Source organism: Trifolium pratense, linkage group LG4, assembly GCF_020283565.1.
Source record: "Trifolium pratense cultivar HEN17-A07 linkage group LG4, ARS_RC_1.1, whole genome shotgun sequence".
NCBI lineage: Eukaryota > Viridiplantae > Streptophyta > Magnoliopsida > Fabales > Fabaceae > Trifolium > Trifolium pratense.
Window position 1 is genome coordinate 37,140,305 of NC_060062.1, and position 26,446 is coordinate 37,166,750.

At 30.7% G+C, this 26,446-nt stretch overlaps 1 protein-coding gene across 1 annotated transcript; it reads right to left on the reverse strand.

The window, feature by feature from the left end:
- Positions 1-6,807: 6,807 nt before the first annotated feature.
- On the reverse strand, positions 6,808-26,137 carry LOC123924666 (transcription factor MYB1-like). The gene is made up of 3 exons (XM_045977619.1): positions 25,999-26,137; positions 15,405-15,534; positions 6,808-7,423 (listed from the first exon to the last, which is right to left on the reverse strand). Exons 1-3 carry the CDS (start codon positions 26,114-26,116, stop codon positions 6,883-6,885), a joined length of 789 nt encoding a protein of 262 aa, XP_045833575.1. The 5' UTR covers positions 26,117-26,137; the 3' UTR covers positions 6,808-6,882.
- Positions 26,138-26,446: the final 309 nt, after the last annotated feature.

Sequence of the window (26,446 nt, forward strand, 5' to 3'; positions counted from 1 at the left end):
GTTATAATTGAACTATTGAGATAGGTACTTTATCTTAAAATAAGTTTACTCATTCTCTGTCATATATTAGTCTTATTGTCATCCAAAAATCATATGTATCATCTTATTGCAGCATCCTTTTATGCACATAACAATTAATAGCAAAGAGAACACGCAACTTTTGAAGTTAATACTATCAAACTTAATTATATACCCACATTACAGCTTGCAAAAACAATTAATATCAGAAACAGGATATTAAGAAGTGATTAAAATAAGGATCTAACGTAAAGAGTAAATATAACATAAAACACAGATTAGGCCATAATCGAGTTAAAGTAAATGCAGCTAGGGTAAATCCAAGATAAAGAATGAGTAAACTCTCTTTCAATCAAACCCAATGCAACATAATATTGTTAACATTCTGTTATTGGATGCAGTTATGAAATAGAACATAAAAAATACAACATATCAAATAATAACTCAATGTTCTTCCCCTTCTAAAATACCCCATCATGTAGAAATTGAAAGACTACATTTTAGAATCAATCTACATAAATACTAGTTTGAAGTTAGAATCAATTCTAATCACAATTTTTTTTTTATGGTAAACACTACATTTCATTGAAATTGAAAAACATGGTTATAGTGAGCAGCTTGGAACAAAACATGGTCACAGTGAGCAGCTTGAAGTTAGAATCGATTATAATCACTATTAGAAACCACTCCTTCATATATCACTAATAGGAATATATCACTATTTTGTTTATCACTAATTGAAAAACATTGTTACAGTCACGCAAATTGGGTGCTACTTCACAATTTTAGGTCTTAAAAATCCCTTTTGGCTAGTGAATCCCTAAAACATCTCAAAAATCAATTTTAGGTCTTAAAGAATCCCTTTTGGCTAGTGAATCCAACCATGTACAAACTCAAAATTAAAAGAACAAGAGATTAAGGAACAAACTATAAAGAACGGTGAAGAGATTTGTGAAGAGATGAAGTTACTTACTTGCAAAATCGTGAACGGAAACGAGAGTTGCGAGCTTCTTCGACGGAGGAGGATTAGGAACGGAAACGAGCTTCTTCGACGGAAACGAGAGATTGAAGGAGAGTTTGAGCTTCTTTGACGGCGGAGGATTAGGAACGGTGGTTGAGTTTGAGCTTGTTCGATGCTGAGTTCTCAGTTTCCATCATTGTGTTCTTTGATATATTTTTTCTTGTTTTTACTTCATATATATTTAGGGATTGGGAAAGAAAAAATAAGTAAGTGATATTATTTGTGAAATAAAAGTGGGAAATTGAAATAAAGTGGGAAACTGAAAATTTGTGAAATTTTTTGGCTTATCAAAAAGTTTTTTTTTTATTTAATTTAATTATCATTAGAGTCCGCCTCAGCAGACTCAATGAACTAATAAAAAAAAAATATTAGTTATTCATTTTTTCATAGAGTCTCCAAAGCGTTTCCAAAAGCAGACGCTAACTTTAAATATTAAATTAAAAAAATAAGGGTAAATAATCATTTACCCCCCTGCAAAATAAGCAAATTTTCGTTTACCCCCCTGCACAGATTTTTTTTCTGTTTACCCCCTTGCAAAAAATAGATTCCCTCATTTCGCCCCCTAGGTGTACAACAGGACAAGTGACTATGCAAACCTGTTGACGTGGCTTGTACATGTGGAAAAAATCATTTATATTTATTTTTTAAATTCCACGTCAGATAATATTTTTTTAAAAAAATAAAAAATAATTTTTTTTCCTACAAAATAAAAAAAAAATCTGTTTTTTTTTCCCCAAAATTTTTTAAAAAAATTCCTACAAAAAAAAATTAATTTTTTTTCATATAAATGATTTTAAAAAAATTTCCAACAAAAAAAAAATTTCCTCCCAAAATAAAAAAAAAAGAATTTTCTTATTTTGCTCCCAAAATAAAGATTTACTCCGAAATAAATTTTATTTCCGAAATAAAAATTTTAAAGATTTATTTTCAAACTTTTTGAATTAAAAAAAACATAATCTTTATTTTTTAAAAATAAAACTTTATTTTTTGTTATTCTCTTTGAATTAAAAAAAATAGAAAAAGATTTTCAAAAAAAATATAAAATAGAAAAACAAGTTTTATTGGTGTTTTCCTCTTCTATCAAAACCATTTGCCCTAAAACTAGAAAAATATAAAGAAGCAGAAGACAATAATGAAGTAGAAGATGATTTCGGCGATTGAAGAAGACGACGACGAATACAATCATGACGGTGGAAGCAAACGATTACGGCGAATATTTTGTTTTTTTTAATTCAAAAAGATTTGAAAATAAATCTTTATTTTTGGAGTAAAATAAGAAAATTCATTTTTTATTTGATTTTAGGAAAAAAATACTCAATAATTTTGTACGAAAAAAAAAGTTATTTCTAGGATTTTTTTAAAAAAATAAAAAAAAAAAAAAAAACAAAATTCGTTTTTTAAATTTTGTAGGAAAAAAAATATTTTATTTTTATTTTTTGAAAAAAATATTATCTGACGTGGAATTTTAAAATAAATATAAATGATTTTTTTCCATGTGTACAAGCCACGTCAGCAAATTTGCACAGTCACTTGTCCTGCTATACATCCAGGGGGCGAAATGAGAGAATCTATTTTTTGCAGGGGGTTAAACAGAAAAAAAATTTGTGCAGGGGGGTAAACGAAAATTTCCTTATTTTGCAAGGGGGTAAATGATCATTTACCCAAAAAATAAAAATACAGCAGCGTCTGTCAAGTAGACTCAAATGAGACGCTAGTAGTGTCCGTGTCGTGGCGGACGCTAAAAAATTTGAAGCTAAAACCCATTTTTCTTGTAGTGGGTCTTCAAAGAACCATAACATTGTAGCACTGTCTAGTTTGAGACAGAGTATGTGGTTGTAGCATAGGCAGCATGCCAAGCAGTTTAGCTTGAATCGTTGTTGGAAGAATTGAAGATCAGTTATGTGAAGCCTATGAGATTGAATGTTGACAACAAATGTGCAATCAGCTTAGCCAAGAATCCCATCGTACATAGAGACCAAGTATCATTTCCTTAGAGACCAAGTTAGTAAAGAGAATCTATTGTGGTTCATTGTAGAACCAATGTTAAGATAGCAGACATTTTGACAAAGCTACAGAGGGCTGATAGGTTTAAGGAGCTAAGGAAAATGTTAAGAAAGCAATCCAATTCCTGCGTATTTTGGCTTAGCGAGAAAGAGCTAGCTTAGCGAAAATGTGTTTTAGTTTTCTGTTATTAGCAGTTATCACAATTACAGAGTGTTGGATGTGTAGCTGTAACTATGTTGTTGTAACTGCTTTGTTTTGATTGGTTAGTTGATAACTATCTTTTGGTGGCTGCTTTGAGTGGTTTTGGTGGTTTGTTGCTCTCCGAAGCCCTTTTTGGATGTTTCTTAATGATATTTTTATTTTATTTTTGAGTATTTCTCGTAATCTTACTATGTTTTCTGACCATTTTATCTGTTATATATATATACACCTATGTTAGTTAGTAGTTAGTTGGATTACTTGTTAGTTAAGTAATGGTCAATTTGTAACTCTATAAATTGTACTTCAATCAATAATAAAAATCAATCATTTTGATGAACTCTCTCTTCTCTCTTTCACACTCTCTTCCACTCTAACAGTGGTAACATATCATTGGATGCACGTGTAAAATTACTTTACAATGACAGTATATAAATTAAACTCAGAAAAGAAAGTATCACGAGACCTTCTAAATTGTTTCGCATCCAACAACAGTATATCCATCGTGCGGCTGATTTATTGCAGCAGGTATGGCTGCACTAGTGTTTGCTGCCAGGATCCACATCGATTATATTCATACGTTTTCTATTATTGTGATGATTCTAGATCCAATTTTACAACACATTAATTGACATTGGTTATAAGACGATAATCTTTCAATGTTGTGTGGCGCTGTTTAATGCCGTGGAGGTGGAGGTGCTATAACTCTCTGAATTTGAGGTTAGCCGTTGTGGGTTTAAGACTGAGGCTTCTAGGAATGGTATAACTGGACCTTCTATTGTTTTACTCTTTATGTTAATTTCTAAAATTGGTTTAGTATGACGAATATGAACCTTAATTCAGTCTAAAACAAAAACCACGTAACCGATTGTTTCGGAGGTCTTAACTCTAGATTGTTCTGATTTGTTTTTATCTATAATTTATTTTTCCCTATTTTTAAGCATATCATTTTTTTTTGTATTTATTTTATATTTTTTCTATATATTTGTTTTTTTTTTATTTATCTTATATTCTTTCTATATTATTTTTTTTAGTGAAATTACAACGAAGGATATAAAACTTACAACGTGGTTAAAAGCAATAACGATAATTTAGAAGCTTTGGTGATAATCGATTTTAATATATTAGTAATAGATTTCTAAAATTGGGTTAGTATATGACGAACAAGAACCTTAATCCATGGTCAGTCCAAAATAAAACCCACGTAACCGATTGTTTTGGAGGTCTTAACTCTTAACGTGCATGTATAATATCCACATGGTCATATATTCATACGTATGGAAGGACGGATCCAAAACTTTTGATTAGTTGGGTCAATGTCATTTGCTATATATAAATGATTATAATAAATTTTAAAGTTTGTCCTTTACATTACTGATATTAGTATATAGGTTTGTTTTTGTCATCAAATTTTGAGTTAATTCCGTCAAAAACTTTCACGTGGTACACCTTAATTAAGTTATCTACGTGGACGATATAAACAGAAACTTGACTAAGTGGACTAACTTATTGTAATGTTTGTAATGTAATAAACGAACTTAAAACTTTTTAAATATATGAGACCAAATGAAAACTTAATAAGAAATCAAACATGCAATCTAACCAAAACAAATTAACCAAAAAGAAAAACCAAAACAAAAGGCTTACTTGCAAAAATAGTCTAATCAAATTTTTTGGTCCTCAACTTTATCAAACTTATGAAAATAGAGGACAAAAAGTTTGATTTTAAAATAGATAGACTATTTTCATGAGTTTAATAAAATAGGAACCAAAAATACAATTAAGTAAAAACAAAATAAAGAAATAAAAGAGAATACAAGTCCCAAATTTTAAAGGCAAATGCTAACTAGTGCCCCCGGGGCACTTTTTAAGACCTTAAATAGTAAGTTTTTTATATAGATTTTTAATAGGAATGCGTAAAATCAACGTATTTGAAATTGTACCGTTTAATTTTTTGAATAAAAAATTTCTTAAACTGGAATCTTTAAAGAGTGTCTCGAGAACACTTGTTAGCAAGACCAAATTTTAAATAGGAGACATAGAAAAGGGAGTTGATAAACTTTTTTTACTTTCATTCTTTTGTATTATTTTATTCCATTTGAGTGCTTCAAAGTTGAAATGAAAATATTTGTTTGATTGTTTCCATTCCCTCCATTCTATGGCAAGGTGATCGTACTTTGAACATATACTACAGATATTATATATATTAGGAGGGTCAGCTGTGTGTGGGAAGACAAAATTTGATGTGGGGGCAACATGTAAAAATGGTTATTTATTGGTTAAAAGACAATTGAAGGAGTGGGGTCAGCTGCCTCATTTTCTATAGTTTGCAGCCGTCCCTATACGTATGCATGTTTCCTTTGTCTTCTAGAATTTTCAAAGCTGTCAGAGGAAATATGTGATTCATAATATATTATATGATATAATCAATCATTTAGCTAGGCAAGCTATGCAATAATAAAGTCGATTGTTTGTACATGTGAGTTTGAAATGTGATGGTGATGTTATGTGGAACTATCAACTATTTTAGGAGGGTCCGCCCCAATCGGGTACGTATACATTTTCTACGATACATGATTCAATGCTCGTCACTCATTATAATATATAAGCAAATATTCTTGCATGTTTTTTTTTTTCTTTTTGTTAATTTAATAATTGACAAATGAAAAAAAACTTAATAAGAGAGAGACATTACATCTTTCTCATTAATTAACTAAATGAGAGAAAACATGAGAAAATAATTGAAGAGGATTCAAATATGATACATCAATCATGAATTAACCGATAATTATACAACGTGAAATATACAGTAGCGTTTAAAATTTTTTTTTTTTTTGGAACTTAAAGACTCAATTTATCCACATAGCCACCAATAATAATAGTAAAGAATGATTGAAAAACCCGTAAACAATGACACCCCAATTTTTGAAGTGGAAAACCCTCAATGTAAGAATGAAAAATCACATGTTGTCCAAACCAAAAAAATAACTCATTATAACTAAATAGAGTACAATCAATATGATAAAACTCAACAGTTTTACAGTGACGTGTAATTTTATAACGGAACTAATTTTGACATCTCATAACAAAAAAATGTGACAACGCCGTGATTCGTGAGTACGCACAAGTATTATAATAATAGAATAAAATAGGATGATATAATATCATATTGTCGAGTATTTTAAAAATGCTAAAATAAAATAGAATTGGACGTTTTGTCATAAATTTTTTTTCAAATAGCCTAGCCTAGTGGCTAGAAAATTCACTTTAAAGGTGAATAAGTGGAGTGTTCCAGATTCGATTCCGATCTCCTACACATATAGTACGATGTCCATACCAATTGAGCTAAGCTCACAGGAACATTATTCTATTATATATACTACTCATCCATAATAAAATAAAAAACTTGAGTTTGACTAATATGAATCTCTCAAAATAGTTTAAAGGTGGATCTTTATTAAGTTTATTAAATTTTCATAAAGGATATTTCTTTTGCCTCGTATGATTTCTTATGATTGTACAAAATTTATTTATTTTTAAAAAAATTTGTAAAGACCCACCTTAATTTAAACTCTTTTTAGGAGGTTATATTAGACAAACTAAAAAGACTTTATTGTAGAGCTTCAATATTACACAACAAACTAAAGATCCCAAAGAGAATCGAAATCATAAAGATTGGAATCCCAAAAAGAATCATCAACATTTGGAAACTCCATATCATTATAATTCTCCTCATGAACTGAAGAGCATGAGCCAATTATCTCACTACCTACGGCTACAGGTTCCTCCAAGTTCCATAAACTGTCCATCGACATTGCACACGGTATTGGCGCATTACCTAGATTTGATTTTGATGAAGAAGCACAATCTATACCAATATGATTTGGAACCATAATCTCTGATTGATCATCATGATATGTAGGAATTGTATCATCTTTATTTGAAGCCAATAATATTGGTTGTGACACAATATTATTATGTTTCTCTTTCAACCAATTGGTTGAAAAAGTTCGAGGTTGAGGTTTAATAACTTCATGAGCTTTCATGGTTGTTTCCTTATGTTTCTCATTTTTTTTCTCTTCTTCTTTCATTGCAACCACTTTCTTAAGCAAGTGTGCATTCCAATAGTTCTTCACATCATTAGCTGTTCTACCAGGAAGCCTTCCAGCAATCAATGACCATCTAAATACATGGATGAAATTATTATATAAATTAGAAGTATATATAATATCAAAACATTAATGGCACAAGCTGAAATCTAAAAGGAATTTAGCTCTATAGTGTTTTTAATATATAACCTTAACTATGTGTTTTAGTGTTAGAATTGGCTTGGCTCTATAGTGTTTTTACATACCATTAAATTGTAAGAAAAAGAAAGAAATGGAATTTGGAGAAAACTGAGAGGTCAGTGGGACTTGAGAGGAAGTCATCTTAGAGAATGAATTAGTCCACTTGAGATTAAGAGCATAGTCACATAATTCATCTAACTCCTGAAAAACCGCAAATTGGTTCGCATGAAATGGTTCGCGATTCTTTTACGAATTGATTCGCTAAATTTCACTCCATAATTCATGATAAATAGAGAACCCGACAAACCCAAACAAACAAATTAAATATATTTAAATATTTAAACGAATTTTAACCTTTTTTTTTTTTACAATAAACGAATTTTAACTTAAACAAAGCCTTTAAAAGTGAATATTACTTTTTAAAAAGTAAAACATCACATGTGAGTCCAATGTAGTGCATTGTTTGCTTGTAGATTTCAACTTCTTGAAAACTCTATATTTATAGTCTTGTTGACCCCTCTCAATCTTTCAAAACTTTCGATGCGGGACTTAAAATCGGCAAAAGTTAATATGCATAAGGGGATGTTTATGCATGGTGCATAAGCCCAGAATTACTTGTGCGCCCCCAGAAATTTCTCACGCGCGCCCCCCAGCCCCCCAAAGGCTCGCTATCCCCACCCCCTTTCTGCTGATGCACACGTTTTGTTTTTATTTTTAGCCTACTAGGCCTGAAAGCCCAATTGCTACGCGCGCCCCCCCCATTTTCTAGCCCCCCAATTTCTAGCGCACCCCCCAGGTTTTTTTTTTTTTTTTAGATTTCTAGGCTTTTTTTTTTTGTCTCAGAATCGAATTTGAACGGCAATGAAGAACGTATGAATTAGACTCGAATTGGGTAGCTTGGTTTTTCTTTTTATGATGAGGTTTTTTTTAGTGATAAAATATTTGTGTTTTTGCTGAATGGAGACAAAGTAGAGTGATTAATTTTTTATTTTTTTTTATAATTGTTGAGTGATTATTGGTTAGAGAATCTTGAGATGTTAATTTGGTTCAGTAATAGTAATAATAATGAAGGAATATTATTTCAATAATACAATAAATTCAATATTAAAAACACAATATTGATTTCAATAAACACATAAAACCATTTTATAATACAAATGGTTTCACTTTTTAACTCTCTGAAACCATTTAACCAGCATAATGGTTTCCAGGATTTTTAAAACCATAAAAACACAATATTGATTTCAATAAACACATAAAACCATTTTATAATACAAATGGTTTCACTTTTTAACTCTCTGAAACCATTTAATCAGCATAATGGTTTCCAGGATTTTTAAAACCATAAAAGCACAATATTGATTTCAATAAACACATAAAACCATTTTATAATACAAATGGTTTCACTTTTTAACTCTCTGAAACCATTTAACCAGCACAATGGTTTCCAGAATAATTGTAACGAAAATTCACTGTTCATCTTCTCTTACACGAAATAGTGAAAACGTGATCACTGTTCATCCGCGATCACTGTTCATCTTCTTCACCTTCTCTCACGAACTCCGATTCCAATTCATCTCAGAAATTGCAAAACTCCGATTCCGATTCCGATTCATCTTAGAAATTGCAATTCGTTCTCGTTTTCGTTCGATTCAAGAGAATCGATTTGTAAGATTCCGATTGGAAAACGAAGATAGCGAGAGCGAAGAAGATTGAAGAGCTTGCAGCGGTTACAACGATGATGGTTTGGCATGATTTTAGTTTAAAACTAACTACTAAAATAATTAACCATACATAATACTCTGAAATTTATCCCTAATTAATAAAATAAAATAAAATTCAATCAATCAAAATTAAAAGCGTGATAAAAAAAATCTGAGGGGTGCGCTAGAAATCTAAAAAAAAAAAAAACCTGGGGGGGTGCGCTAGAAATTGGGGGGCTAGAAATTGGGGGGCTAGAAAATGGGGGGCGCGCTAGAAATTGGGGGCTAGAAAATGGGGGGGGCGCGTAGCAGTTGGGGGGGCGCGCATAGCAATATGGGGGGCGCACATAGCAATTATGCATGGTGCATAAGCTTGTGCTTATGCACCTTAACCGGACCCCTTAAAATCTCTTTAGTTTTTTGGTTTCTTTTGTTCATGGTATTAATATTTTTCATCATTTATTTTATCTTTTGTTAATTAGTATTATTTTTTATTCGTAACACACCGAATATTATATTTAAAAGTACCACGAATCGAAATACCGTAACGACTATGTATACTTCTCTGCATACCCAATTTATTGAGAGTTACGACCGAACCCGTAACACGTACCGAAGTGAATTGCGAATCATAACAATGCGACTATGATTAAGAATTCAATCTACTTGAACAGTAAGGAACCATGTATATCCTAAATCAATAGATTAAAGAATGTTGAGAAGAACCATGAATAGATCAACGGAAACTTAACACTTTTAATAAAAAAAAAACTTAACACTTTTAGTAAAGTAGGAAGGTGAGAAGAACTTAAGTGAGGTTAGTGTAAGGATTAAAATTAGAGGGAGTGTCGGTATCATTTTATAGTAGACTTTAAGAAGGCGAGTGTAATTTTCCCAAGGTAAAAAGGTAAAAAAACTGTGGCATATAACAATTAGGATTAATTGAACAATTGGTTTCTTAAATTTATTTTGGTTTCATGTTGATCTCTTATGTTTTAAATGTTTTAAGTTTGTCTTTTACGGTTTAAACGATTCAAATTGGTCCCTGAAGTTTTTAACGTTTGAATTACTTAGTACCTATATCTTCAATCATATTTATTGTACTAACTAATTCAAACATTATAAACATGAAGGATCAACTTGAAATATTTAAAATATAAGGGACCAACTTAAAACGTTTGAAATATAAGAGACCAATTTAAAATCTAAAATAATCAGAGGGAACCAAATGTGAAATTAAACCATTAATCTATCTAATTTGTTTTTCTTATTTCAATCTATATTATTGTAAACTAGAATTTAAATATGATTACTTATTTAAATACTTTAATATGCAATTGATAACATGATAACATGTCATGTCAGACTTGTAAAATATCATACTTTAGGCTTAGAAATATGTCTGTGACATACTACAGGCAAGAGGCAAGATTTAATCCCTAAGTTTTCTTGCAAAGCTTACCTCGGCACAACCAATTTCCACCCCTAATTAGAATATTCAATGGTTACTTTTAGGATCACAATTTTTTTCGGTTTTCACTACGGTAGCAATGTGGTGGATGCACTACAAGACTTAAGGGTGAATGATGTTTCATCTAAAGTGGGTATTTTTATATGGAGGTTGTTATTAGAGAGACTACCAACTCGTAAGGCTTTGGAGAGAAAAAGAATTATTAGTAATTCGCGTGAACTTTGTTGTGCCTTTTGTTTTAGAAAAGAAGAAGATATCGATCATTTATTTTTTAATTTCTCTCTTTCAATTCAAGTGTGGAAGAAAGTGTATGAATGGCTGGACGTGAATTTTATAACTTTTGAGGAAGTATGGAAGCATTTCACTACTTTTGGTGCTTTGGTGAAGAGTAAGAGTCTTGCTAAAGCTCGTCATGTCATTTGGCTAGCAATCACTTGGAGTATATGGCGAACTCAAAACAACATTATGTTTCGTGGAGATGTGTTTAATTTGGACTCACTTGTTGATCAGATTATTTTTATTTCATGGGTTTGGTTTGTAGTTCGAATAGAACTTAATCCCTCCTTTGTATTCTCAGACTGGCGTAATGATCCATTAGCTTGTATTTTAAGCATCTAATGACTTTTGCAATTTTTGTAAGCGTTGAGTGCCCCTTGCACTCTTTTAAATTTAATCTTTTTGCTTATCAAAAAAAAAAAAACTACAGTTTCAATTTGTTGCGTAAACTCCAAACTGTTTTAGTACAAGATATATATATATATATATATATATATATATATATATATATATATATATCCTAGATAGTTGTGGAATTGTCTATCTAAACCCTAATCCACAAACCAATGAAAACCTTTCATTTAGCCACATCATCCACTTACATCCATTTAATGTAGGGTACTAATCGTAATTACTATTGTTATTATTATTATTATTATTATTATTATTATTATTATTATTATTATTATTTTGGGTTATTATTCATTTTAAATTTTTTTGTTCATTTTATTATTTTGTGTATTTTATTGTCTTTTTTTCAAAAAAGTTAATGTTTTTGCTAATAATCTTTTGTCCAATCTTTATAAATATAAGGAGTTGGTCGATTGTCAAGACTACTTTCTAATGTTAGTAAAAAAAAAATAGATAAAATAAATTTTACTAATGGTTGTTATGCCCTGTATGATTTTTATCATATTCGATATTTGAGTATAAGTTAAGTTGGTTTATATTTACTCCAATAAGTTTCAAATTAATATAAATGTCAAATTCGATAATACAGTAGTTTTTTGGTAAGAGATAATGAAGTAGTTTATCCAACTCAGAATCCTCCAATGAGATTTATAATATAAATAAAAACTTATGTTTCAACATCGAATATTTTCCATGGTCAATTATATGTTATCATTTCCATAGTTATTTTGAAGAATGAGTTAAAAATATTGCTAATCAATGTTAATGAAGAAGATACCAAAGTAACTTCAAATGTGATGTATAAATAAGTTTTTTAAATGTATATATATATATATATATATATATATATATATATATATATATATATATATATATATATATATATATATATATATATATATATATATATATATATATATATATATATAATATATATATATATAATTCCTAAATAGTTCTCCTAACCCTAATCCACTTAGACCAAACAAATTGCTTCATTTAGCCACATTATCCATTTAAATCCAATTAAATCACCCTACAATGCCACATCATTTCTACTTATATTATTATTATTATTATTATTATTATTATTATTATTATTTTATTATTGTCATCTCTATACTTTTCATATTCTACATTTATATACTTATGACTTTTTAATATACACTCACTCAAACCTTTACTTAGCCTTTACTTTTTTTGGCGAATATAATAACATTTACTTACTATATTATAATAAGGAGAATACAAAAATACACAATAATTAACTTTGTAACTCCCGGTAATATATTTTTCATCTCTTAAGTCACCATTCCATTTTCATCCCTTGGACTCTTCTACCAATATTTTAATATACAGGTTACAATTGTTTTAATTTGTATCTTATTCATATTTTCCTAACTAACCATTACGAATGTTATAAACAAATATTTTCATCCCCTGATGCTCAATCATGTGCTTAACAAGATTACCATTTATTTTTTCGGTTGAATGTGATAATAGATTTTCTCATATCTTATATGTGCAATTTCTCTTTCCATTATCTTGCCTCTTCATCTTTTGTGCATCAGGTATAAATACTTATGTTATTTTCTAAAACCATGATTTGTTGTAGTTATTTTATTTTTTGCAAAAATTAACTTTTTGCATAACAAATAAAAGTAAGAGAATTTGACATTTTTTGTTTGTTGCAGATCATACATTCAACTTTTGTGTTGCACATTATTTATAGGTTTAGTTAAGTGCTACTGTATATGTGTATTCATATTCTATTATGATACAAATTAAATAATATATACTTTATTTTTAATTGAATTATGTAATAGTTGTTTTACTTTACTTTCCTTTCCTTTACTTTTTTATTTGTTCATTTTTTTAATTGAAATACTTATTTTTATAATATTTGATTTTAGGCTTTGGGTCATCATCTCCTACTTAAAAGAACTCAACTGTGAGGTTGATGCTCTTCACATATGTCCCTTTGGAATATTTTTAAAAAGTATGTACCCTTTAATTTTATTTGTTTTATTTGAGTTTTTCTAATTCTGTCACTATTTATATGTCAATTGTGTGACTTAGATTTTACCGCATCTCTTTTCATCAAATCCTTTGTGTGTTTTGAAATAGATTTATATGTTGTGCGGAGATATATCATATTACACCTATATATATAAATTTTAGATAGTTATTCTGTTACTCATGTAAAGTAAACCATAATCCTTAAACCAATAATATTTTTTCATTTAACCACATCAGTCACTTACAATGCCACAAAATAAATCTTTTGAATCTCAAATTCTCTATTTTATTATTATTATTTTGATAATATTTAATGTTTCAGTTTTATGCAATTGTAAAATAAAAACAATCGCATCACACCCGTGCATCGCACGGGTAAGGGTCTAGTATATATATAATTCTTAGATAGTTGTGCAACCACTAATTTAACTCTAATCCACGTCAGTCACTTATATCCAATTAAACCACTCAATAATGTTACTTACATCATTGTCATCTCTATACACTTTTTCATATGCCTACATTTATATACCTATGACTTTTCATTATACACCCACTCAACTAATAATAATAGGTTTTACTAAATTATACGCACTAATTAATCTTTTATACTATATATTGAATTATAGTGTCCAAATAAGAATCAAATGCACAGTGTATGAGTATGACCACAAACCGTTTTCATAGCGACATGACAATTTATGGATTACCAACTTATTTTGGTAGATGCAATAGGATCCATTGTAATCTTTTCGAAATGTATAAACACATTTTTAATATTTATCTTATATTTACATCACTTTTTTATTATTATTATTTTGTTGTTGTTGATGTTATTATTATAATTTTCATAATACTTATTGTTTCAATTTATACGAATGATTTTTCAACATTACAATATAAAATACCGCATAATACCCGTGCATCGCACGGGTGTGGGACTAGTTTATGTATAAAGAAAATACATGAGTTTTGGTGTGGACTTTTCATAATACTAGCAAATAATACCCTTGATTTTTTTTAGTAGCAACAAAAAAAAATTGTTAATAAACTCACCAAAACATAAGACACATCTTTTTTTTAGCAAGCAAAAATCTTTTATTAACAAACTCATGATAACATAAGGCATGTCTTTTTTTCGGACATAAGTTAGACACAGGCTGGCGCGGAACGCGCTTGCCTGACCCGCTAGTACCTATATCTATACTATATATAAACAGGATACATGAGTTTTTGTGTGGACTTTTCATAATACCAACAATATCCTTAATTTTTTTTAGTAGTAACAAAAAAAATTTATTAACAAACTCACTATAACATAAGACACATTTTTTAGCAGTAAAAATCTTTTATTAACAAACTTACCATAACATAAGACATGGTTTTTTTTTGGACATAAGTTAGACACAGGCAAACACGGAATTTGTCTGTCTGGCCCGCTAGTATATAATAAAGATTATACAAAAAAAATTTGGTGTGAAATTTTCATAATACTAACAATATCCCTGATTTTTTTTAGCAGCAAAAATCTTTTATTAATAAACTCACCATAACATAAGGCATGTTTTTTTTTTGAACAACACAAATCTTTTATTAACAAACTCACTATAAATATAAGACATGCCTTATTTTTTTTTTTACATAAATTTACATAATAAACACTGACAATCGCGGAGTATACATAAACAAATTTGATTTTAAATTATCATGTAAGTAGATTTTTTTTTTGACTTAGTAAGTAGAATTTTTTTGGTAAAAGGTTGTATAAACATTTTATATGTTGTGATGTTTATTTATTTATTTGGTTTTCACCGATAGTTTAATCTAGTTCGAATGTCAGTTCTGCTATCAGGTGGTTTCAGCTCCCTTCCAATCGCACTTGAGGTATAAAAATTTGTTGTGATGTTTAATTGAACCCATATTAGCCACTCCTTGCCATTAAATTTTTAAAAAACATAAATAAAATAAATTAATAATTGGCCTTGAAAGATTACCTATTCCCTAGGAGATTGTGTAGCCTGATGATCATATCAATTTCATCTTCAGCAAAGCTTCCTCTGTAGATGGTGGGGCTTAAATAATTTAACCACCTAAGTCTACAACTCTTTCTGCACCTATTCAATCCTGCCAAATTTGACAAATGTTTTGAAAATATATATATAGAGAAAATATATTATGCATGAATTAATTTACACTTGCTTTTATATAGTTAATTAATTTAACGAAGGCGCAGATGGACATAGAAAGGATCGAGAGTTTTAAAGTGTGAGCAAGTTGTGTCTTTCTTCTTGAATTTCGTGGAGTGTAGTGGTAACGGATTTGTTACTTTGGATTATTAGGAAAACCTGAATTAAATCTATTCTGGAACTCCATTGAAAAATAGAATTAGGTGAAATAGAGCTAAGTGTAACAACTTTAATTATTTTGCAATGAAAAGAATTATTTAAATTCAAAATTTAGGATATAAAAATAGTAACAACTATAAGATTAAAATGAAGGGTCCTCAAGATGTCTATGACACCTTTTTTGTGGGATTAAAATGAAGGGTCCCCGAGATGTCTATGACACCTTTTGGAGTTTGATTTTCCAGGATTCACTATTTTGTATTATTCATTGGACTAGTTTTGAGGATTTGATAATATAGAATTGTTGGTGGGAAAGAACATTTGCGGGTGTGATTATGAAAATGGAGAATTTTTTGTGTTTTTTGAAGTTGGTGATTCCACTAGTAGAAAAATGACTTTTGGCTAAGAGATTTCACTACTGGTATGTGAATACCAGTAGTTAAAACCAAGGTTGTCAGAACCGGACCGGTCATCGAACCGGTAAGCTTACCGGTTCAAGGTTCAATTGGTTGGACCGGGGTTCAACCGGGTCGGACCGTTTTTAATTAAATATATATTTTATATTTTTAAATAATATATAAATATGTGATAAATAAAAATTACACAATATTTATATTTTCACACTATTAAAATATCATATACTAAACATTATAAATAATATATAATAATTAAAGTTAAATATCTTTTTAGTCTTACAAAATCATAAATATTCAAGTTTAATTCCTCAATTAGTCAAAAAACAAAAAGTTTAGTCCCTAAAAAAATTTTATGCACTTTTAGTCCTTAAATAATTATATATGAATTAATATTGGTTAGTATGAAAATTTAAAATGTGGGAGCAATATTCTTATATAGATCTTATTAATTAAATTAAAAAACTAAAGATCTTGTAGAACATATAAGTTTTTTTCTATATATATATATATATATATATATATATATATATATATATATATATATATATATATATATATATATATATATACGGAGGCCCAAGCCCATTTATAGTACCGTAACCCTAATATCATTGCAAATGATGAAACCAAGAGGCAGAAACTAAACAAACAGCCGCCATTGCATATTCATCTTCTTTTTTATTAACAATCCTCTAATTTCTCTCATCAATTTGTATATATTCTTATTCTTCTTGAATCAAAAAATTTTCCCTTCATCTTCTTGAAGTCCTACCTAAATAATGTGACTGTTTCTCTATTCCTGTATATGAAAAAACGCAGATATGGATGAAACTGCAGATCTGGTTTTTTTTTTTATTTTTTACTTTTGTGAAGAAATCATCTTGTTATTATGAATTGATGGATTTTATCTTTCCTTCATTCTTCTTTCTTCTGATTTTTTTTTTCTTCCATATATCTGGTAGTTTGAAACTTATAATCTGGAAACCAAAGGAACGAATTTTGTTGTTAAATGTTGCTGTTGTTTTCAGATTTTTTTTAAAAAAATTAAAAAAAAAATTAAAAAATTAAGAACCGCTAAACCGCCCTGGCCGGTTCACTGGTTTGGCCCGGTTCAGATCCGGTTCGAACGTTTTTTTACCGGTTCTTTTGCTGTCCGTTTTTCACGCCTAACCGAACCGCTGCAACCTCCGGTTCACGGTCCGACCGGTCCGACCGGCCGGTCCGGTCCGGTTCTGAAAACCTTGGTTAAAACCATTTGACCAAAGGATTCCACTACTGATATTTGAATACCAGTAGTGAAAATTTCATAGACAAGGGATTTCACTACTGGTTTTCTTAAATCGGTAGTGAAAAGTAGACACGGTGGCAATGTTGTAATTACATTAAAATTTGTTTTAATTGGATTTCACTACCGATTTGGTATTCACCCGTAGTGGAATCCCTATTAGTGTTCATTAATTAATTAATTTGTCTCATTCTTCATTCCATCCCAAACGCGAGAACGTACGCCATCGTCCCAATTTCTTCCCAAATCGCCAAATCCCTAAATCGCCAAATTTCTTCCCAAATTTCTTCTCCAAACCCTAGACGGCCGACCCCTTTATCATTCTCCAAGTTTGCTTCAATCTGCTCACTGTCAACGATTTCATCCCGTCAACGATTCCCTTTTGTTCGCCGTCAACGATTCCCTTCCATCTCGCCGTTTCTTCGATTCTCATCAATAGTCCAGTCGTTGTTTCGTCCATTCTCTTCCGTTAATCCTTCAGTTCGCTTCACCGTTGAACTCTCCTCCATCAACCTTCAGTTCGCGTCTTCAGTTCAGGTCCTCACTACGGGTGTTGGTTTAAAATCTGAGGGTAGAAGAACTAGTAAAATGGATGGTAAGGTTCAGCTCAGGAGCTATTCTACAATATAGAAGTCAATCTATTTGCATTCAGTATAGCCAGGCTGTTTCTCGTTCTGTCTCTCTCAGATCCCTAATCCCTATTTTCTGTTATGACTAATTTGCTTTGAATCCTCCACCAACTTCATTGGAGGTAGAGCTGGGTATACGGACCAAGGTCCGCGGGCCGACCCGTTTAACCCGCAGCCCGCACGGACTTAAGACCAAATTTTTTTGGCCCGTTTACATTTTTGCCCGTGTGGGTTGGACCGTTAAAACCGCGGGTTATGCGGGTTAAATCCGCGGGTTCGCGGGTTAGCCCGTGGCCCGCCTGCTCTTTTTTATATAATTAATTACAAAATTTATCAGATATAAATAACTTGGTCCATGTCCAAATTAAACTTTTTTAACAGCAAAAAAAAAAAGACTTAGTCTAAACCCTAATTATAAAAAGCAATAACACACTCCAATTTTAATCAAGTAGACAACAACACAAAACATCAGGTTTCAATATCTTTTACTTTGTCTTAGCTGGATATACATTTGCTAGTATTTAAAAGATACATGTCCAAATGGGTAGTTATTTTTCTTGGGGGTATTTTCCGCTATTATATTTGAATAATTTGGTTACCTTGATGTGATTTAGTTAAGTTTAATCTGTTAATCTTTTTATGCTTTTTTGGGTACATGTAGAAAGTTTTTCTCACTAAAATGGACGGTAAAAAAATAGATAGATAAACAGTTGAATTTGATTTTGATTTGATTTTGGGTACATGAAGAATGAGTTGAATTTGATTTAGTTGCATTACTTACAAAGAGAAGATAGATAAACTCAATGATATCACAAACTTTATTTATTTTTATTTGTTAGTTACAATTTATATGTTATAACATAAAATTATTAACAATATATTTTTTTAAGCTTTCATTATATCAATATTTTACTAATTTAGTTTATTTTTTGAAAAAAATAATTTTTTATTTTTTTTGGTAATAGTCCGCGGGTTAACCGTTTAACCCGCGGGCTTATGCGGACCGAACTCGGGCTTAATATTATAACTCGTTTATATTTGCCGACGGGCTTGTTCGCCCCGTTTAATATGCGGGTTTATGCGGGGCGGGTTAAACGGGGCGGGCTAGCCCGCATACCCAGCTCTAATTGAAGGTAACTAACTTCATTGAACTTCACCAAAACTATCGATTTATTGCATCGCAGTCAGAGGATGGCCAAATTATTTTGGTTCTATTTGCTGTGGTGATGCGCACTGTGTTTGTGTGTTTTTTGCTGCAGTGATTGGTTTGGAGTTTTGGTTTTGGTTCGGATTCTAGTTTGCAATTTTACAGGGTCTAGCCTTGTTTGTTAGTAGCTAGCCTTTTGGTTGGTTTCACGCTTTCTGGTTTTGGTTTCAGGCTAGGCTTTTGGTTTAAGGAAGAGAGTATTGATTCATCAAAATTTGTACACCTTATTATTAATTCATATATAACTTTCGGTTGAATTACTTGTTCACTTTGATTGGGTTTCATCAACTAGAAAGGGTAAATTTTATTCACATTGTTTGTTTATTATGCTAAGCTTTTTTGTTTGTGATTTATGTGTTTGATTAGGTATGCAGTGAAAGAAAGTAGCATTTCTCATTCTAAGTATAGTTCCATGGAAAGGTAAATAATCTTGAACTCGAATATATACAAAGAGGTGAATTCAAGAAATTTACACCATTGATGTGTCAATTAAAAATATGAAGTTCGATCTAGTAATAATGATATGCCATAGTGAAGCGGGTGGAAAAATGCGCGGGCGAAAATCGCTCGCTTAAACAGTAAAGTCGCCACCGAACTTTATTTATTCCCAAAGGAAAAGGAAAATATCGATAAAACCTTGAAAGAATGGAAAAATGGTCGTCGCAACTATTTCCGGGTTCGGGAGTCGATTATGTGAGGGGAAGGTATTAGCACCCCTCACATCCGTTGTACCCAACGGGAACCTTCTCGTTAATTTTAGGGTTAAAAGAGTGTTTTAATTGATTTGCTTGCTTTTATTAATTATTGGAATTATTTACGAGTGGGGAAAAAATTAAAATTAGTTTTTTATTAATGGGCTCGACAAGATGTTGAATCCTGCTCCTACGTATTCCCTGGTGCGATGGAAAACTCAAAGCCCCGTAGTTCTGGGTAGAAAATGTTTGTGTGTTGGTTGATTTTATTTATTGAAAAAAAAAGTTTTGGCCGCGCTTTGGGCAGAAAATGTTGGATTAAAAAGACGGACTCGCATTTGGGCGATGATACCCGTTTGAGAAATAATTGAACGCGCACGGGCGTGAAAATAATATTTGTGGGTTAAAATTGATTTTATTATTTTATTTAACATGACGATTATCTAAACTGCGAGCCAAACGGCAGGAATCCAAATAATCGGGAAGCGGAAAAGCCAAACGGCAGTCCACTCCTCTTTCACTCGTTTATTTATATTTTTTTATTTTTTGGTTTAAATTAAGCAAATTAAACAAGGCAGAATAAATTTAGGTCGTCTGATGCAATTACTACCCTTGGACCAAGATCAGACGACCCTGATTCATTTGATCAGGACTCACGGGATGATGACATGTGGCAGAGATTAAAATAATAATAATAATAATAATAATAATAATAATAATAATAATAATAATAATAATAATAATAATAATAATAATTAAAAAAAGGTAGTAATCTATATATATAATTCCTAGATAGTTCTCCTACTATCCATCTTAACCCTAATCCACATCACCCACTTACATCCAATTAAATCACACAATAATGCCACATCACTTCCTTATATTATATCATTTTCATCTCTATTTTTTTTGTTTCCACATCACTTCCTTATATTATATCATTCTCATCTCTATTTTTTTTTTTTTTTTATATTATATCAATCTCATAATAAATAATAAAGAATTATGTTTCTCCAATTATCCAAAAATTGATGTCACAAGATGTTACAATTTTCTACATTATTATTGAATTATACCTCTCTAATTATCCAAAAATTGATGTCACAAGATGTTACACTTTTCTACATTATTATAACATTTCTTAGTGACAATGAAGATGAACATAGTTGGATTCTCTTTCAACATTTATCTCATTTAAATGTCAACCGTTTTCATAGAAACAACAAAGAGTTTATAATTTAGTCACACAAAAAAATACGAAGAGTGTATACATTATTGACTTAATTACATTATAATTTTAGAGAAGAGTGAAGGTTATGCAAAAAGTTAGGTTATGGGATTGAAATATATAATAATCATTATCATTATCATATTTCATTCAATTTTAGTGTGTCGCCTATGCGTTGCACTATTGCATTGGCTGGCGCACCCCACAAAAAAAAAATTCATTCAATTTTGATGGTCCGTACTCATTCTCTATACATATAGGTATATATATTGGTTGGAGGAAGTGATAAGTACATCACTTTTATATTATTATTATTATTATTATTATTATTTTCATTTTATAATACTTATTGTTACAATTTATCACTTTTCAACATTATAATATAAAATACCACATAACACCTATGCATCGCACGGGTGTGGCACTAGTAGTGGAAATAAGAAGGAATGAAAGAAGGAATGAAGGTTACGGACCTTCTTCTTTATTTTCACGCGTTTTCTTTCACTCTCCCCTTTCTCTCTCGGTCTTGCTCTTACCGGTGGCGGCGGCTCCGGCGCTTGCCACTGTCGTCGCCGGTCGTTTATCTCTCTCTCCTGGCCTTTCTTCGCCGACGGCGGTGGTGTACGGTGAAGCTTCAGGAACAGCGGCGATGGTTCCGGCGATGATTCTGTTTTTCTCCCTTTTCAATCAATTCTTGTTTCTTCTTGCTTCTGATTTGTTGTTGTCTTTTTGATGCTTGATTATTGGTGGTGAATGTTGGTAGGAAGGTTTATGTTACAGAGATTGAGATTGTTGTTATTGTGAGGCTTATAGCGATGATGATGATGCTGTTATGATGTTGTTGTTACTATTGATTTTGTGATAATATGAGATTGTTGTATTGGCTATGGTGGTGGTTTTGGTGTGTTGTTATTAGATTGATAAAGATGATTGGGTATTAAAAAATGGTGATGAATGAGGGAGGAAGAACACGCAGACACTGCTGCTGTGTTGTTGTTTATGTCAATTTGGTTATGTTTTTTTTTGTGTGTCAATCCCCCCCTCCTTTTGCGTGTCATCTCTCTAGTTTATATAGTAGAAAATTAGGTTTTGCCTTAACTTGTGATTGTATCAATTTTGGAATGAAATTGTATAATTGGTGCTGATTGAAACTTGGGGACAAAGCTTGTATATAAAAAAAAAGGAATGATTGTTTATTTTAGGAATAAATTTAATTGATATGCACCGACGGTGTAAAATAATTTTAAACTGTCAACCAATACCAACCATGTTTTCCGCCACATCACCTCACTTCACCCCACTTTCTTGATATGACATGGCAAAATAATGGTTGTTTATTGGACGATGGTGTAAAACTATTTTATACCGTCGGTGCATATCAATTAAACTCTTATTTTAGGAATAAATTTACGTGATTGAGATTTGCCAGCAAAAAATTTTCCTTTTCTTTGTTTTTTTCTTTTTTCTTTTTTATTCGTTATTATTATTATTTTTATAAGTTCACGTGAAAAAAAGAAATTCTGAAATAAATAAATTTAAAGATATATATTTTTTTTAGTAAGATAACCAAAAATAAAAAATAAAAATAAAAACAAAGGCTGCTACAAATAAAGGAAAAAAATATAAAAAATGCACAAAGCGTATTTCAGACCCATGACCTTGCACTCAAAACTTATTAACAATCTTCCTTACTACCAAATTAACTAATTCACATATTTGAGAAAGATTGCGACACAAAACAATATATGACAAAAGGAGTGGGCAAAATTTAGGGTACGACACATAGTAAGATTGGTTATGAAATTTCAGTGTTTTGTTTTACTATATGCTTTTTGTTGGGATCAATTCCAGTGAACACTAAAGGTATGTATGTTCAAAATTTTGATGGCTATATTATATTGCTAACTGCTTCATTCTTTTTGTATAATTTTGATAGGAATTAAGGACTAATTTGGGGAAATGAGATAAAGTAGTAGAACTCACTTTGATTTCACATATGACTCTTTGTCAACATATCTATTCAAATTTGTGGCCAGGTATTGTGATTCCTTTGTGTATAGAGAATAGAATAGTCTCCTTGATATATTATTTATTGGCTTAATTTTTGCAAGTTTAACTTAAGAAGTTTTATGATTGTCAATTTATTTAGTTATGAAGGGTCATTCAAGGTTTGTTTGTACAACCTGGAGATACTTGAGGCAGCCAGCCAATAAGAAGCGGCGCCTGCCTACGTTCACTTGGTTTACCACAAGCACCTTCACCACCTACACAGGTGACAGACAACGCCACCTATATATACTTGTGTATTTTTTTATGCAATAGCTTCATCAGCAAACAATAGCTATGTTAAACTATGACTATTGCAATGTGCATTTTACTTGGTGTAAACTAGTTTAATATCATTCTTTAGTTTTGCTTCTTTGTTTCAATAAGATTAGAAAATAGAACTTGTTATGGTCTCTTCTCTTCTGCCCTTAATTTATGGTATATAACTAGCAGCTGCCACTACACTACTATCTCATCTTGCATCAGTGTTGCTAATTACTATTGTTACTTAGTTCATTGTATAGTTTGGTTATAAAAATTGTTGTTTAGAATTGAAAATTGTATCGGTGTTTGCTTACTACTGTTGTTTAGAATTGAAGTTTGATGATGGAGAATATATAATCAAGAGAATTTTTGCCATGTGGTAATCAAGAGAATTTTCTCGGAGGGTACTAAATGCAAAAAGGTCAGAACATTGGCAAGCTTTTTGGTCACAAGTCTGAGGTAAAAAGAATTTAACAAACAAATACACATTGACTGAACTAGTAATAATGTTTTACAAGTTCAATTATATGTAATTCAATAGAGAAATTGATTCCAATTTTTATCCTTCAAATTCACAGGTTTTTGGATTGAAATGGTCTTGTGATGACAGTTAGTAGTAGTTAGTTAATATAATTCTAAGTATTTAGTTTCATGAGTTAAAAAAATTCTAAACTATTGCTAGTTAGTATTCTTAAATGTCTTAGAGTTGTCAAATGAATGCTCTTGCAACAAAGTGTTACAGGCTTATTGGAAATACAGAACAAACTAGTCTTATTGAAGTTGTTCATTGTGTAACAAGACTATTCATTTGGTCACTTAAATAATAGTTCATATTAAGCATATTAAGTGTACCAGAGATTCATATATTCAGATGAGATATATCAGAGTATCACTATCAGAGTAAATTATGCACTATCTAATAACAATATTTGTTGCATGTCAAACAGTTATCAGCGGAGCACCACTGCTATCTCTGTTGGTAAGTTCTATCATGAGTTTTATTCATTTGTTTGTATTTATATTTTGAGTAGTAAGTTCTCATATTAGTGTAAACCTTGTGTCCAGTTTTTGAAAGGGAGGCAATTCTCATGTGATGGAGCCTGCTGCTGCTTTTCTTTCTCAACAATGGCTAAGTGGTGTATAATTGTCGCTGGTATCTTAACTGCTTAGTAATATTAATGTTGTATCCTTAGCTATTGCTTAGTGAGTTCCATTGTATTAGTGCATTTTTTTCTGAACTGGTATCCTGTATCATTTAGAGCTTGCTGAACATCTTGTACACAAGACTTTTTGCTTTTAATGCCAATTTGCCTTTTCCAAAAAAACAATTGAGTATTGGAGTAGGTATTTGCATAATTGTTTTGGAAGTTTCATTTGCATTGGATTAGGTTTGGTCACCTAGGTATGCAAAAAACGATAAAAAAAAAAATCAAACATACCACTACTGATATTCAGTTTAACAGTCGTGAAAACCATACATACCACTACTGGTATTCATTAAAACCGACGTGGAATCCCCATGATTTATATTAAAAAAATTTGAAACCATACATACCACTACTGTTATTCATTATAACCGACGTGGAATCCCATACATACCACTACGGGTAATTGGAAAAACCGACGTGGAAAATCCATAATTTTAAATAATAATTAAAGAAGAAATATACATACCACGACGGGTATTAAAAGACCCGACGTGGAAAGTCTGGACTTACAACGACGCCAGCATTCACTACGGCCACGGCCAGTAGTGGAAAGTCCGTTTAGCCAGTAGTGAAATCCCCTTTCTGCACTAGTGTTCGCTTCAAAAGAAAGAGAAGTAGATAGTCCCCTCTGTGAGCTTAGCTAAATTGACAGAGGAATTACATTATCTATGTAGGGGATTGAGGTTCGAATCCTGATCATTTCATTTATCCACCAGGATGGAATTTTTAGCTATTAGATACTTGAATAATAAAAAAAAGAGGTTTGATATTATTTTTGTATTTTCTGGACTAGTGATTATTTGCAAAGACCATGAAAATTGGATGGTGAGTGACAATGATGCGAGGTAGATAAAATGGCTGCTATGATTTGTATGTTTATGTCACTTAAACGATTGCCACATATATCAACAAAAATTGAAGAACAAAATGTCTAAATTTTTTAAAATACAGAGACTAAAATTGCAGAAAATAAAATAGAGGATCAAAATTATAAATTTAATAAAATAGAATGTCTAAAACTAGATTGAAGACTTTTAACTTTAAGACTACACAAAAATCAAAATTCGTTAAAGGACGAAAATTAATTTAATTCTAAAAAAATTCAAAATTTAAGTATTGAAATTTATATTTCTTATTTCCGATGAAAAATAATTTTTGATTAAATTTTACTTACTTCGCGGTCGAATTTTAAATATTTTTATTCTATACAGTTCAATTTAATTAATTATTATAAGTCAAATATACAGTAGAAGGAGTAACATATATACCTGCTCTTTGAGGAACTAAATGCCACTTTCCTTCACCATACTTGTTAATGCAATCCTTGAGTAGCTTATCTTCCTCATATGTCCATGCACCTTTTCTCACGCCTATGGTATTCTCCATATATACTCGTACACGCTTTCTTTAATATTTAATTTAATACACAAACAATAAGTATGATCTTGTTCCTTTATATAGACAAAAGAGTTTATATGGTGACAAAAGCTAAAAGACAAAATATAGTACGTAGACGGACACACCATTTCCTTTTATTTCACTTTCTCTGGACACACACACCGTTTTCTTTAATTTTCACCATAAATGCAAGCACCGTGGCAGTTGAGAATCTATAATTCATAACTGATTCTTTATGTTTATTAGTTAGTTCTAATCAATTGAAAGTTGGTTAAAACAATTTTTTGGTAGTTACTTGGTTAGCTAAACTACCAAGTT